Source organism: Tiliqua scincoides, chromosome 5 (assembly GCF_035046505.1).
Source record: "Tiliqua scincoides isolate rTilSci1 chromosome 5, rTilSci1.hap2, whole genome shotgun sequence".
Classification (NCBI taxonomy): domain Eukaryota; kingdom Metazoa; phylum Chordata; class Lepidosauria; order Squamata; family Scincidae; genus Tiliqua; species Tiliqua scincoides.
Window position 1 is genome coordinate 69303392 of NC_089825.1, and position 12910 is coordinate 69316301.

At 41.9% G+C, this 12910-nt stretch overlaps 1 protein-coding gene across 1 annotated transcript in view; it reads left to right on the forward strand.

Annotated features, from left to right (window-relative positions):
* TPPP (tubulin polymerization promoting protein) overlaps positions 1 to 8260 on the forward strand; it is a 74452-nt gene extending 66192 nt beyond the window's left edge. The window contains exons 3-4 of the mRNA XM_066628709.1: positions 1946 to 2096; positions 6675 to 8260. Of these exons, the coding sequence (XP_066484806.1) occupies positions 1946 to 2096; positions 6675 to 6869 (346 nt within the window). The 3' untranslated portion in view covers positions 6870 to 8260. The remainder of the gene's footprint in view (positions 1 to 1945; positions 2097 to 6674) is intronic.
* Positions 8261 to 12910: the final 4650 nt, after the last annotated feature.

The following is a 12910-nucleotide window of genomic DNA, read 5'->3' on the forward strand; positions in this document are numbered from 1 at the left end:
AGTTGTGAATAGTGATTACCCACTCTACGGTCAGTGTCTGTTATACAAATACGATGTGCTATACACCTCAGCAGGTGTCATGAATCCAATGTGGCCCTCCTGGATGAAATGAGTTTGACACCCCTGCTGTAGCACTTATTCATAGTGATACCTCCTTGAGTTTAAATCAATGCAAGTTGGGTCTTATTAAAAACTCGCACGAAGGGCAATTCCTCTTCTTGGTTTTGACTCTATCAGTCCTTTTAACTGTTTCTGATGTTCCTATGGGAGGCATTTGCACATGTGCAACTCTTTCGTTTCTTTGAGTTCTCTCTCACTTTTTTTTTTTGCAAAGTACAATTGGCCCACATCTTATATGCACACACATCTTATGGCCCACTTCTCAGTTGACTTGCATGAATTCAAGTCTACATACTCATCCCACCCCACCCCCCAAAAAGGCAGAGAAAAACTACAATGTAAATACTTCAGGCAATTCTGCCTGGCATTCCATTTACTCAGTACTTACTGAGTACTTACTCAGTACATGCCTTGGAGCAAGCCTGAAATGGGAGAACACAGCTGCTGTTCTCTCTGTTTCTGTGTGTTGCTTGTACTATGATTATAGTTCTTAAAGAGAAAATGCATGCTTATTGGATTTAAGGGAGTTTCGACTATACATGATTTTGGCTTTCCATGCCAGCCTCAAAGTGGTACTGGATTATTTGTGTCCTGGACAATTATGTTTTTGGTAAAATGCGTCCAGGCTGCAATGGTCCTGTCACTCTTTGGAACATAACCCTTGCGTAAGATGCAGGCCGTCTGTAATATTTTTCTGCATTTCTGCAGAACCCCGAGTATGAAGAAACCTCACAGGTGCCACTCTTTACTGCTGTGCATGGGACCACAAAGTTTGCTGTTATAGGAACTATTTCCCTAAGTGTTTTTAAGAGTAGTATTACAAGGAGGTAAAGGGGTTTTGCACTTCCTGTTCCATTGCTTTTCCATCTTATTTAACAATGTATTGTTCACAGCTTCTCCAGAGCACAAATGGGCAAGTTTGCATAATGGGGACAATACCAGGCATTGCTGCTTCCCATTTCCTTGCTTGAAGGTAATGTCCAAAGCTATGTAAGTCATCCCCTCTTCCCAGAAAACTCTGGAAACCAGTCATTCTGTGAGGAAGGGATAGTGGTCTCTGTTACAGATAATTCTCAGCACTCTTGCCAAATTGGATCCCAGGATTCTTCAAGGGAAGCCATGACAGTTCAGCTGGGGTAAAACCAATTTACCATATTTTTCGCTCCATATGATGCACTTTTTCCCCCCCAAAAAGTGGGGGGAGAAGTGTGTGCGTCTTATGGAGCGAATACTGCAAAGCTGCAGGCGTTCTCAGGGCAGCAGAGCCTCCTTGGCAGGTGCTTCTGCCCCTGGCCAGGGTCCTGCCTGCCTGCTCAGTGGTAATGCAAATGCAATGGTAATGCAAATGCAAATTGTAATGCAAATGCAGGCGCTCAATGGTAATGCAAATGTAATGCTTAGTGACAATGCACTTGCAGAAAAATACTACAGTACCTCATTCTACCAGTGCAAGGATGATAAAGCAGAAAAGGCTAGCATATAAAATTCCTTTTAAACTAGAGGTAGTAAAATATGCTAAGGAGCATGGAAACAGAGCAGCAGAGAGACATATTTTATTACACTATTTGGTTCAGAATATTTTTTTTTCCTGTTTTCCTCCTCTAAAAACTAGGTGCGTCTTATGGTCAGGTGTGTCTTATAGAGCGAAAAATATGGTAAATTTTGTGATGTGACTGTACCATATGGGTTTCGTTGAAGGAAATTACAGGGAAATTAGAGGCTTTATTGGACCACATGGTGAAGTTCTTTTAGTAGTCATTGTAGGCGGGATGTTCTTGCACAGACTTTTTTGTAATGCCTGCTGTTTTTATTTATTATATTCCAGGGGAAAATCCAGGACAGTTACTTTTGAGCAGTTCAAGGAAGCGCTTCAGGAACTCTCTAAGAAGCGGTTTAAAGATAAGAGCAATGAGGAAGCAGTTCAAGAAATGCACAAACTAATTGAAGGGAAATGTCCAATCATATCTGGAGTCACGGTATGATAGCCTGATATAAATCTTGCCCTCCTCCCGCAACGCTTCTCTTAGAATAATATCTTTTCCGTTCTCTCCCGTGGCATTTTTTGTAGATCCTCGTCGATGCTCATCCAATTTAATAACATCTTTGAGAGGCAATCTTTTGTTAGATGCTTAGCTTTTGCTAAGCAAGGTCATTCTGTAAGACTACTAGATGCTCCCTCCAAAGTATTGTAGTGGAGTGGTCAGGGAGCTGCCAGAGTCCTGTGTTCAAGATCCGTGGCACCTTTATAGAAACTAAATGTTCTCTGAGAAAGTTTCCCAAGTTCACTCAGTGAGTCTGTAGCCAAGCTAAAGACTCTGCTTTCTTGACTCATCATAGATTACAACAGAGTGTGTGTATATCACTGGTGATCCTGGCCTCCGAGCCACTTAGAGTCAGGACCAGAGAGTGCCGCCCCTCCCCGCCGAGTGCCATCTCTCTGCTCCTCTCCGAGGGGCTTTGAAGTGCCTTCAGATGCTGTGTGCCGCCTCCCCAAGCCTCCAAAGGCCTTCTGAGGTCTCCAGAAGGCCAAAAATCTGTACTTCTGGATTTCTGCTCAAAACTGGAAATAGTGATTTTTAACCTTCCTGAGACCTCAGAAGGCTTTCAGAGGGCTGGGGAGGTTGCACACAGCCTCCCCGGCTGTCCGAAGGCCCCCGAGCGGCAGGGGGGGAAGGGAGATGGTTCGCTCCTGGAGGCATGATGCCCTGGGGTATTTACCCCACCTAGGAACATCACTGGTGTAAGTCTGTCATAGTCTTAGGAAGTTGCCCAATTTTTACATGTCTAAAGAGAAGGGGACATAATTTAGTGCTGCCCTTATAATTTAGGGCTGACAAACTGGCTATAATTGAGAGCATGTATTCCCCTTATCTCAGATAATGTGGTTTATGCCAGCTAGAATGTATGACATTCAAGCATGATGTACAAATAAGACTCTCCATTTGGTATGTGAGGTAGTGCAAGTACCAGTCATTGTGTATATGAAGGTGCATCCCTAAAAGACAATCTTGTGGGTTTCTGTGACCAACCACTCACTACTAAAAAAAGCAATGAAACGTACAGTTAAGAGCTATATGTTAAGAACAATGTGTCTGCTGAGATTTGACTTTGGAATGATATGACATGCCCATAGTTAATTACCACAGAGTGAGGAATAGATGAAACTCTGCAAGGGATCAAATTCATTGCTTCCAGTGATTACCCCTGGTGTGTGTACTGGTGACCTTTTCTGTTCCTTTCATGCTTTGGTTGATACATGCAAAGCATGAGGAACATTAATCAAGTCTAGAGCAGCTGGTACTGAAAATTTTCCACCCAACTCTATAAATTTCATGACACCCACAGTGAGCGGTAGAAAACAAAGGAGTGGAAACTCTTACACCATGGGGATCGTTATCTCCAAGATCTTTTGAACACATTTGATGGAGCCATGGATTTGCCTGGCTCAGATTCCTTCTTTCTTTTGAAGTTCATGCCTCTGGAGACAGAATGCTCAATCATTCTGTCTCCCAGGATGATGTGTACTCCAAGGTAGCCAGAAAGGCTGGCAGTCACCAGCTTTGAAGAAGGGTGTGGTGATGTTCCTTCATGTTTTTGGGTAGACTTGAGGAACACAGGGTGCTCAACTAGGATCAATTGGGAAGGAGCCTCTAAAGAGCTGCCTTTTATCTTGTTAAACATTGCTTACCAATTGTCCACAACCAAAAATCCACAACCTGTAACCTCAGGTTGTAGTGGCACTGTGTAGGGAAGGGAGGGCTAGCACTAACCTGATCTCGAAATTCTGGTGCCATTTTAGATTGCTTTATGATCTTGCTTTCAGTGGGCACTGAGCCAACTGAACTCTAAAATTCTTTAAGCTCTGCGTTCTTCATTAGACTTAGATGTCCAAAACTAAGAAACATGCAAAACGTTAAAGGCTTAGGCAGAACACCCTGGGGCTTGGAACAATGGAGAAGGACAGTTTAGGCAAGGACTTTGGTAACTGGATTTCAAAAATTGTGGGTCTTCCTCAGAAGACTTAACAGAAACTCCAACAGACCAAGTTAAGGAATTGAGAAAGGAAAGCAGGTGTCCATCACTATTGTTTGAACCATACGGTGGCCTTGTCAGTTAAGGTGAAACTTCATTTTATGACAAATGCCCATGAGTTTGGTCCTTGTTTTTCATGTTACTGATTTAAATTGTGTGTGCACAATGTGCATGCACAAAATATCACACAACTGCAAATAGAAGGTTTTTGCTCTTAGCCTCCATCATGTTTTCTGTCTGAATCAAGCACTACTTATATATACCTCTTTAAAAATGTAAGTAGTGTTGCAGGGTGTGTGTGATGACCAGGACAGAAAATGTTGTAGCATTTTAACAGTGTCTCACAAGACACCCTGCGTTTTCTACAAAAATAAAAATAAGAGCTAAACTTGCACATTCATCATGATAACTAGAGTTGTTTAAAAACAATATTATTTATTTAAAAGTATGCCCATTGTGTTCAGTAAGACTTACTCACAAGAAACAGACACCTCAAATGTAATTTGACCCTTTGAGGTTAGTTAGAGCAAAAGCCTACTAAATTTAGAAACCTCACTAGATGATGTCGCTTTGGATAAAATTCAGTGATGGGGAATAAAAAGGAGATAGCACACTTGTCAAATCATTTGAGTGCAACAGATATGCCTGGAAAAAAAAAGTAACTGCCGCTGGTATTAAGTTTCAGGTAGTCTGTGAATCACAGTAAAAAGAAAAGAAAAACATCCTGAAGACCCTGCAAATTTTGATTGCATGCTATAAAAAGGCAACTCATTTTAAACTGAGAACTGAAAAACAGCTAATCTCTTAAGCAGTGAAAGTTGCAGTGGAAATTGCAAAGAAACCTTGAGCTATATGCATGGTTATCTCTCATGTGTGCATATAGCTTCACTGAGTAACAGCCTCAACAGTTTCGAACAGTGCTCTCCTTCAGGATGGCCTAGCTAGAGTGAAAAAGTATAAGCTTGGTTTACTAGTCAAGCATCTAGTTCACTCACTCACTCACTCATTCACTCACTCACTCACACACACACACACACACACACACAAACACACACACATTTAGGGGTTCACAAATGCTGTACAAATTTGGCAGCCAATGTTTGTTTCTCTTAGCAAGTGGGATTGTACAAAGTATGTCCCTGAGCACATGCAAAATGCCTTTTCCTTTCCACTAAGCATGCACAGCCTGCCACCTCCCCCTTTAAATAGTAAGGCTTAAAGGACAGATGGTGTTGCTCTCCCATAAACCTGAATGCATGCACATTGCACTGTGGGCTACCTAGCAAGTCTACCATACATAATTAGAGAACATAGACTCATTTTGCCAAAAATCTAATCCTGTTTTTTCTCACGTTCTCTTTATAATTAAAATATGCCCTTTTCCTCTCCAGTAGTCACAATTTCACCACTTTCTTGCAATTGGTGGGCTCTTTGTACATACCTGAACACAGGGCTACGTTTGTGCCAGACCAAAGTCTAGGATGAATCTGTTTCCAATATCAGGACATAAATGGCTAGTTTTTGTCAACAAAGTAAATCCAGCATTTTTCACTAGCCCTTCTTTCCTGCAGGAACTCTGGGTCTTCCCCCCCCCTTTTCTCTCATTTTTAAGGGGATGCTGCAGAGGCAGAGAGAGCAGGTGCAAAAGATCTTTCCCCCCTCATTTTTGCTTTGTTCTTTCTGGGGTGGGAAGAATGGCCAGCTGCGAGGGTGCTCTGCTATAGAGGCTATAGGGCAGTTGCCAGGAGGAAAGAGGTCCCTGGGGAAGGGACTGGAGGTAGAGGCGCAGGGGAGGGCAGCAGATGCTGGAAGATGTGCACAGAGCTGAGTGGAATGATATTGCTTAGAATGACTAACTATGCTGCCTCCTCAAGCTTGGAAATCTGAGGGCTGTGGCAATAATCTCAGTGGTCTCAAACTGTTACAGCCAGCCATTCAAAAAAAACCTAACCTTGAGGAATTGACTTCTGAAGAAAATGCTGTGACAAGGCTCTGCCACAAGGGGCAGGATGATTCAAGGGGCACCATATGCGTGTCCAGCCAAGAGCATAGCTAGTGGGGTGGTGGCATAGTAAACACTGCAGGCACCACAATGCAGTGTGTAAGCGACTCCCCTTCCACTTGCTGTTGGAATTCCAAGCATAGATGGCAACATGGAGGTGCTGCCTGTGCTTTGCCGTCTTTACCTGGAATGGCTCCAGTGGCTAGTGGGAGGGTCCGCGTGCACAGCCCATCTGCAGTGCCCACCCTCTGGTTATGCTACTGTGTCCAGCTGCTCATACTATTTTTCACACGGCCAGCCCTCCCTGTGAATTGAGTGTCTCCCACATGGAGATGACTTCCATCTTCCCTGTTTTAAGGCAACCAACTGTTGAGCCAGTCTTGTTTGATTACTTTCAACAAACAAGCACATTAGAATAAAAGTCCCTCAGTGCCGTCATGTTAGAACCACTGTGTTGGTTTATTCTTATGTTCTTCGCCGTGCTAACACTTCCTCCTCCTTTTCCCTTTCTGTTAAATAGAAAGCCATTTCATCTCCGACTGTCTCACGACTTACAGACACGACGCGTTTCACCGGTTCCCACAAAGAGAGATTTGACCCAACTGGGAAAGGCAAGGGCAAAGCGGGACGTGAAGATCTGGTGGACACTTCTGGCTATGTGCCTGGGTATAAGCACGCTGGCACATATGATCAGAAAGTGCAAGGAAGCAAGTAAGCTTGGAGATGGAAACGAGCGAGTCAACCTGAGACAGTGACCTAGATGAGTCCCACCTATTTCAGTTACTGTGAATGCCTGAGAGACCATGTCAGTGAGCTGCATTTGCGGGAATTGGAACCAATGTTGATATCTACTGAGACTCTTGCAGCAATGCACCACTTCATTACATTCCTCATGCCTGGTGACAGTGAAAAGGAAACAGCAAAGCCTATCAACTTGGAAGCAAGAAGCTACATCCAAGGGCTCTCTCACCACACCTCACCCATACTGGTAGCAGATTGCAGACATTCCTATATGCCTCCTTCTCTGTCTTGCACTTTCAGCTGTAGTTGCAACCCTTTCTTCCCTCTAGTGCTTATTGTGAAAGCTGCGGGTGTTGGTAGCTTTTTCAAGGAGCATTTGATCGCTAAATTTAGTTTTTGTTGAACTTAATGGGGAACAGACAAAATATCCGACTTCTAAAGCTAAACAGCTCCTTTCATTTTTTTTAAAGGTGCTATTGTGGAGAAACAAATTACACTACTCCATTTGTGAACAAGAACTAGAAAAATTAAACTTCTTAAAATCTTATTCTTCTCTACTGGAGGACTGAAGTCACAATTTATCACAGTTCTCAAAAAGAGAAGGGAAATTACCTCCCCTCACTTTTACCCCCCAAATCTCACAAAAATCCCTTTGTTTCTTGCAAGCTATGTGCCGTTAAAGCTCTGGGTAACAGAATAGTGACAGGAAAAAAAGAGTTTGAATGTTACTGTGCAAGGCATGTTGAAAATGGCACTATTGGTTACAGTTCCTAAATTTGCACTGCCTCAAACTGGAAGTCAAACAAGCATTTAAGTTGATGTATTCATCAATGCCCTTATGTTTTACAGTTAATGAAACAAATTGGGCCCCTGTTTAACTGTATACACACTGTCTTATGCATGAACAGATGCTTCTAGAAGATTCTGTCATCTATGAGATATGGAAGCTCTGTTCCTCACAAATTATCAATCTGAAATTTTTTCATGTAGAAATGACATGCTCTACTTGGGTCACTTGCTTTAAAAGCACCTCTTTAATTAATAATATTGACTAAATAGTCTGTTGGACTTCCAGTCAGAAAGTACAGGAAGTTATTTGGTCATTTACTGTGCAGTGACAGAGTCATAATTTCATGAGGGAGCATCCACAGTTTCTCTTCCTCCAAAGAAAATAGCTGTTCCTTGGGAGCAAGAATTACCTGCAGTGCAGAAGAAAGAGTCCTTCTAGACTAGAGCAAGGACTTTTCGACCAGAACAAAGACTCTTTCCCTGGCTCACTTAAACTGGAGGCTACTCAAGGTCAAATTGTAGTGGTGGAGACCAAAGGTAGAGAAGAAGAAATGCAGATTCATTGTTTTTGTAACCATTTATGTTACATTTTTGTAACCATTTTTGTAACCATTTTCAATGAACTAAGGTCAAAGCAGTGTTTGAATTGTTTGATGTAATGTGTATAGGGAAGCTAATTGCATATATTGCCTGAAAAGGGAAAACATAGCTATGTACTGTGTATGTCTGCTGAGAAGCAATTGTTGCTCATCAGGTAATCTTCATACCTTTCTTATTGAGTAAATACCATACTATACTTGGTACAATAGAGAAAAATAATGTGATCAATACAGGGGTATTTGCCAGCAGTTCAGTGCTCAGTCTTGTTTTTCAAGGAATGGAGGTTCAGCATTTCATTTGTTCAGCTTAGTACGTAGTACTTTAGAAAAATAGAGAATCACTAACTTTGCTGCCACTTTTTATTGCTGTCTCTTTGACAGGGCTAATATACACTAAAGAACAGGCTGTACTGATTTGCTTACATTAATTTCAACTGTTTCTTCACAGAGGCTAAGATCTTGATGTTAGTCCTTTGTCAAAATACTGGCCCTACTGCCAGTTGATCGTCTCTGATTCGTTGCTTTACCCCAATTGTTAATGGAGGCTTTTCTTACCACTTTGAAACCACGAATCTTTCAGTCTGCACAATGAGAGTGAATCCAAAAGAATAATTCTGCTAGGATGTCAGGAGTGAGAAAAGGAAAAGTTTGCAGAACTCTGGGCTTGATTTTGCAGGCTTGTGGCTTTGGTGGTTAGGTTGCCTCCAAGGGTTTGTGAGCTCTGCCAGGATTGTTGGTGTTGAAACATTTATGCTATCAAAGCCTGCTTATCCACTTTGTTGGAACAATTCAGTACCTGGAGTGGCAAGTATTTTGCTGCATGCCAAGGGTCAGTGGATAATTCCATTGTGTTCTTTGACGGAATAATAGAAACTGTGTAGTTGAGATGGTCCCCTCAGGAAATTGTGAATGAAGCTAAAGTGCACCTAGACTTACAGGGAATCTTACTGTATTACAGTGAATAGAATCTTCAAAACAGCATCAATTCCAAATACAACCATCTGTTTCTACCTAATACTGTGAATGTGAAAGATCCCCTATCATTTGTGTGTGGGGATAAGCACATCAAAAAGATAGTTGGAGCAGGCTTCATTCAGTGATCCAACTGTGTACGTTTCCAGTACGTATCTTCTGATGTCTAGAGAGTGTTGTTGTTGGAGAACTTAGCTGCTATTTGCTGAAGTGAATTGTCCATGAACACTGTTTGCTCATTGGAGGAAGGAGTTTAATGTAACAAGGGTGGATAGTTGTGTCACTAAACCATATTCTGCCTATACATTAGTTTTTTTCTCTTTATTTGATGATATACAGTAGGTAACAATTACTATTACTTCCTTTAAAATAAAATAAAATTTATTTCTTTCAAATAGACATTTAAAAGATAGAGATACTACCTCTGAAGAGAAGAACTAAAAACTATAAAGATGTATTTTTGTCAGATTTTTCTCTGTGAAAGTGACTTTGGTGAGAAAGCACATGCTTTTTTCAGCCCGCCCCCCACCCATTATCCTGAAACTATGGATCTTCCCCTAGAATTCAGTATTCTGCATCCTAAGATAGCACAATGTCACTCTAGGCCCAAGAAGGAACAGGAAGTGGATCTGACTATAACTTGTGCAAAGGGATACACCAGTCATTGTCTTCCTGCCATCTATTCATCCAAGTACATGGACCGTTTTTCCTTCCAACAGTCCCATCTCTGTATATTTCTTGTCAATAACTTCTGCCCCTCCTTAAGTGTTCCTTCAAGCACAAAATGTTTTGTAAATGTGCGGCTATGCCTGCCTTTGTCATCTCTCTTTTCTGTTACAGGTTATGGTTATCATGGCGCTCCTTGAAACTCATAATAAGGGGGGGAAATGTGAAACAATTTTTCAAATGTGAATCTGATAGAGATCAGTATCTGTAGATTTTTTTAAAAAGCTATTTTACAATGGCAATATGTTTACAACTTTCTTGCTGATTGAATAAATCACTTTAAGCACACAATGGTCTTTCCTGTAATATAACTCTCCTCTCCAGGGTATTTGCATTTTTACAAGCAAGCAGTTTATACAGTATCTTCATGGTGCACCATGCACATCGGGGTTACTGCTCAATTATCTTCTGTGGCCTGGCAACCACTCCATGTGCCCAGAATGTAACACATTCCCTAGCCTAGACAACAACTGGGCAGTCCTTCTATGTACAGAGCCTCATGTGTGTGTTGGAGTCCCACTGAATTTTGGATTATGGCATGTTGTTATCTTTTTAATTGATTAGTTTCACAGTTTTTGGAGCTCAGTCCACCTTGCCTACTCCCGCATTCCAGTAGGTGCTAGTATGTACTGGGAATGAAGAGCTAAACACCTACACCTAATTGTCCTTCCAGAGTGGTTTGGCTGAGCTAAACTGGATTTCTAAAACAACTCTATAATAGAATGTTCAGTTTAAAGTGAATGGGTTTTATCTGACCTACAGGCAATGACATAGCAACTTATCCATGAATACCAGTAAAGACCAGTGGGGATAATTTAAGGCAAAAATCTTGGTTAAGAGCTTTCCATTGCCCAACCCTGGCTTAAGAACAGACACCTGAAGGTGCCTTATACCGAGTCAGTCCAGCGCAGTATTGTCTACCATGCTTGATCAGGGTGCTCCAAGCTCTCAAGCTGCTAAACAACTTCCGACCTTGGCCAATTGAGAGCCTTGTAACTAAAGACACCTGCTCTGTTCGTTTTTTACCTTCTAGTGCTAGAGCTGTTTTTTAAACACTAGGGGGGTATTCTTTTTTTAGGTTCCAGCATGCTAGCCACGCTAGAATTTATCCGCGCAAACTTGGAGCTAGAAAAGATGGCTGCCTCTTTGCTTATGTCACTTACTCCTATTTTTCTGTCTAAAGAACAGAAGAACCTATCAAAAACATGGTGGCCCCCATAGTGTACAGAGTGTATGGCGACAATATGGTGGCCTCCATACAATCAATTTCAATGAGGGGGATGCCATTTTGTCATTTTAAAATTAACCACACAGGAAGCATGCTAGTAGCATGCTGGAAACATCACTTCCACTGTCTAAAAAAAAGGGCACAGATGCTGAGAATTGAACTTACCCCTGCTAGTTGGTCAGACACTTTTTAAAGTGACAGCTTTTATTAGTAATGTAGAGTAATTGTTCCCATTTTTCCTAGCTTAGCTTCCTTCTCAGTGGCTGTTGGCTGGTGTCTCCCTCATGTCTCTTGTAAAAGATTGTGAGCCCCCTTGTGTCAAGGAACCATTTTTTCCTCACTTATTTTGCTTATCTTTGACCGTTTTTTGTTGAAAAACAGTATATAAATGTTCTGAATAAACAAACCAGATATCATCTGTGTGCAAAGCACATGCTCTTACACTCAGCAATTTTTCCCCACATGAATAAGATTTATGAGCATTGCTTTCCTTTTACTTGTGTGTGTGTGTATGTGTAGTTTTATTTTAAGCCCACCAACTGCGATTGTTTCACAAATGTCTTTGAAGTCTCTAAGGCTTATTTTTCCTGTTGCAATGTACAGTGATGTGTGGGTGCTCCAATATTTCCTTGCGTACAAGCATTTTATACTGTCTAAAGAACGCTGATACATCTTAAAAACTTTTAAAAAATTGGTTTATTTTGCAGAGTACTGTTATGGAATACATTTCTTACACTTTGTGCCTGAGTGTATATCTTGTGTTTTGTTCCAAAACTACCTATGCCTTAGAGATGATACATGTGCAGCTAAAAGGATAATTTTTGTCTCTCATATTTACAACCACATTTAAGCATGTTCTGCCTGCATTGACATAGAAGAAGGAACTGACTTGAATTTCACAAGGAGGAGGAAAATGTGTCAGCAGTAGTTGTGGTCATGCGTGCTTGCCAGGCTTAGTTAGCCCTTGCATGAGTGCAAAATAGTTGCTCCTTTTTGCAGGTTTGACTTGTACAAAGGTTAGTTTGTGACTGTGTGCATGCAAATGTATACAACAGTGATCTCTCCCCACAGATGCTAATCTAGACTACCTATAACAAGGCCATTGACGCATCAAAATGGCTTGCCATGGACTTTGACTTTTCTTTCATCATGGTTTGGTTTAAGGATGACAGTACTGACCAGTATAGTATTGTCTGCGTGGATCTCAGTTTGCTACAGTCCCCAAGTGGGTTCACCAAGCCAGCCAATGGCTGATGGGTCATGTCTACGCAGGCCCTATCTGTCCAGGTCAACCCTGAACCCTCAGTAGCAGTGCCAGCAGTGGAGCCTAAAGGGCCATGGGGCCCCAGGACTGGATCTCTGGCATCTGGCACTGTTCCCAAAGACTTGGGCAGGTGTCTCTGACCCTCTGTTTTCTATGTATGGCAGCTTAGGAGATGAAACTGGAGCTATAACAAGGGAAAGAATGTGAGCCTAGGCTGTGGAGGACTTGGCACTTCTGGTGCACCAAGGCAAATAGTACTTTGGGGGGGGGGAGGATAAGTAAGTAAGTACTGTACTTACTTCAGCTGGGTTCTCAGGCTAGTATTCAGAGAAGCACAAGAGAAACTGCTTATGTGTCAGGGCTTTCCAGCCCGCCCCCCCTCTCCGTAGTCTATTGCTGAAAAGCTGTTTCTGAAAGTTGAAGAACCCTCCAGAACA